Source organism: Pinus tabuliformis, chromosome 5_2 (genome assembly GCF_031772625.1).
Source record: "Pinus tabuliformis cultivar Carrire ecotype Pingquan chromosome 5_2, CPIR1, whole genome shotgun sequence".
Lineage (NCBI taxonomy): Eukaryota > Viridiplantae > Streptophyta > Pinopsida > Pinales > Pinaceae > Pinus > Pinus tabuliformis.
Genome location: NC_142306.1, coordinates 883,440,236 through 883,442,791, shown reverse-complemented (window position 1 = coordinate 883,442,791; position 2,556 = coordinate 883,440,236). Strand labels below are relative to the sequence as shown.

The 2,556-nt window shown below is 40.3% G+C and overlaps 1 protein-coding gene across 1 annotated transcript; it reads left to right on the top strand.

Moving 5' to 3' along the window:
- The first annotated feature begins 1,342 nt into the window (after positions 1 to 1,342).
- Positions 1,343 to 1,825, top strand: LOC149162137 (secreted RxLR effector protein 78-like). Its single transcript, XM_089435107.1, has one exon. The coding sequence runs from the start codon at positions 1,343 to 1,345 to the stop codon at positions 1,823 to 1,825; it is 483 nt and encodes a 160-aa protein (XP_089291233.1).
- The last annotated feature ends 731 nt before the right edge of the window (positions 1,826 to 2,556 follow it).

The following is a 2,556-nucleotide window of genomic DNA, read 5'->3' as shown; positions in this document are numbered from 1 at the left end:
TGTGGATCATTACTTTGCAAGAGCATCACTTTGGCCTGCATGGCTTTACTGAACATATTTAAAGACCAAACTGATCAATCCCTAGACCTAATGACCAAAAATGACCTTTCTCCATTAAAGGACCAGACCTTGACTGTCATGGACTTTAGTGATTATTTACAAAAGACCCAAGCCAGCAGGAACCAGACATGAGCGGAAATGACTAGCATGACCTTCTCCGTCAGATTATGGCAGGCCCCTAGTAGAATGCAGCTGAGTGAATGGGGCAGGACACCTAAAAATGAAATACATAAAGAGTTTTGATCTCTGATGGAGGAAAATCACACCAGGACTAGCTCCCAGGAATCTAGGAAGGAAAATGGGTAGAAAAAACAAAATGAGTTATTGATGGAATGCAGAAAACTAATGATAGATTCAGGTAAGATGAGAGATCTAACTAGCTACTCCTTTACAATTCTTTCATAACGAAGTTAACATCTTGGAATATCAGAGGTCTAGGAAGTAAAAGGAAACAAAGGATACTCAACAATAGAATGAAACAAGAACCTCTGAACATGATCTTTATCTAGGAAACTAAATGTTCCATTCAAAAAATAAAGGAAATACACAATAAATGGCTCAATAATTATGAGTTTCTAGAAGTCAAAGCAGATGAAATTGCAGGAGGTATTCTTACTCTTTGGAACCCCCAAAAGATTGGCATAATAGATGCTGAGGCTTCTAGGAATTATTTATCACTGGTTATTCATCCTGTGGGAGACAGGGAGATGTATTTAATTACAAATGTTTATGGCCCTCAAAGGCCTGACGATAAACTTAGGTTTCTAGATTCTCTTGTGGAACTAAGAGATAGACATGAAGGAATACCATGGATAATGGGCAGGGACTTTAACATGATAAGATAATTATATTCTCAATAGGCCGGGGAATGAAGAGGACGTTAGTGATGTTCTCAAAGAAATGTGGAATGGAAAAGCGCTTGGACCTGATGGTCTCAATGTCGATTTCTTTAAAGCTTACTGGAACATTATCAAGCAAGATATTCTGAATGTCGTGGAGGACTCTAGGATGAGTAGAACCATTTTGAAGGTGCTCAATACATCCTTCATCTCTCTAATCCCCAAACAGGATAATGCTCTCACTCCAAACAGATTCAGACCCATTGCTTTGTGCAACGTGGTGTACAAGATAGTATCCAAAGTAATTGCCAACAGACTCAAACCCATTCTTCCCACTGGTTTCTGTGGAGCAAACAGGTTATGTGGAGGGTAGACAAATTCTCAATAACATCATCCAAGCACATGAGGTGGTTCATTCATTGTCAAGTAACAGGAAGGCGGGAATGATTATGCAATTGGAACTTGCCAAAGCTTATGACAAGTTGAATTGGACCTACATCAGGAAGGTCCTTATAGCCTTTGGTTTTGATCACAATTGGGTAAGGTGGGTTATGGCCCTGATTACTTCATCCAGTTTTTCAATTTTGGTTAATGGTTCTCCATCTAAGACTTTTAAACCTTCAAGAGGCCTAAGGCAGGGAGATCCTCTCTTGCCTTTTCTATTTATCCTTGTGATGGAAGGACTGGGTCGATCTATCAAGCATGCTAAAGAAGTGGGCACCATCCAGGGTCTCACACTCTTCGAGATTGGACAGGCTTTGACCCATCAACAATTTGTGGATGACACCATGCTTCAGGGCATCCCCACAGTCAAAGAGGCATTAGCTTTTAAACAACTCCTGAGTGAATTTGCCTTGGTAGCGGGTACAGACGTAGGCCTCTCTAAATCTAAGATTTCCTTCTTTAGTACTGATATTTCTATTTAGCTGAATATCTCCAGAATTCTGGGCTTTCAAAGAGATGTGCTACCTTCCAAATACTTGGGAGTTCCACTAACTAACAAACCTCTGCACAAGAGTATTTCGGAGCTAGTGATTAACAAGATGCAGGGCAAGACCTGGAAATGGACAATTAGATCTTTGAACTTGGCAGGCCGACTAGTGCTTATAAAAGCTATCCTTAAATCAATCCTCATCTTCATGCTCTCATCCCTTCAAGCTCCGAAAGGAGTCTTGCATCAATTTAGGATCATTCAAAGAGACCTTCTTTGGGGTAAGGGGGTGGAGAAAAATAAATGGGCCTTGGTAGCCTGGGAAACTATTTGCAAACCTAAAAACCATGGAGGTCTTGGTCTGGATGATCCGGAAGTGCTTAACAAAGTTTTAGGGGCAAAATTATGGTGGAGATGGGTAAAAGATCCAGAGGCTCAGTGGGCTCGTATTTGGAAAGAAAAATATGCTAGAAATTGGAAAAATAGTGACCTCATAAGGATGTCTGGCATCATAAAAGGCTCCTACATCTAGAATAAAGCATGGGAGAATAGAAACATAGTTCAAAAAAATAGTTTCTGGGAAATTAGAGTGGGAGATCTAGCATTGTTTTGGGAGGATAAATGGCAACAAGAACCTAAACTGCTAAGAGAGGACTTTGTGGATCTCAAGAATGACACTGACACCAAAGGTCTACTTAAGGTAAAAGATTTTTGGGATCAGACCAG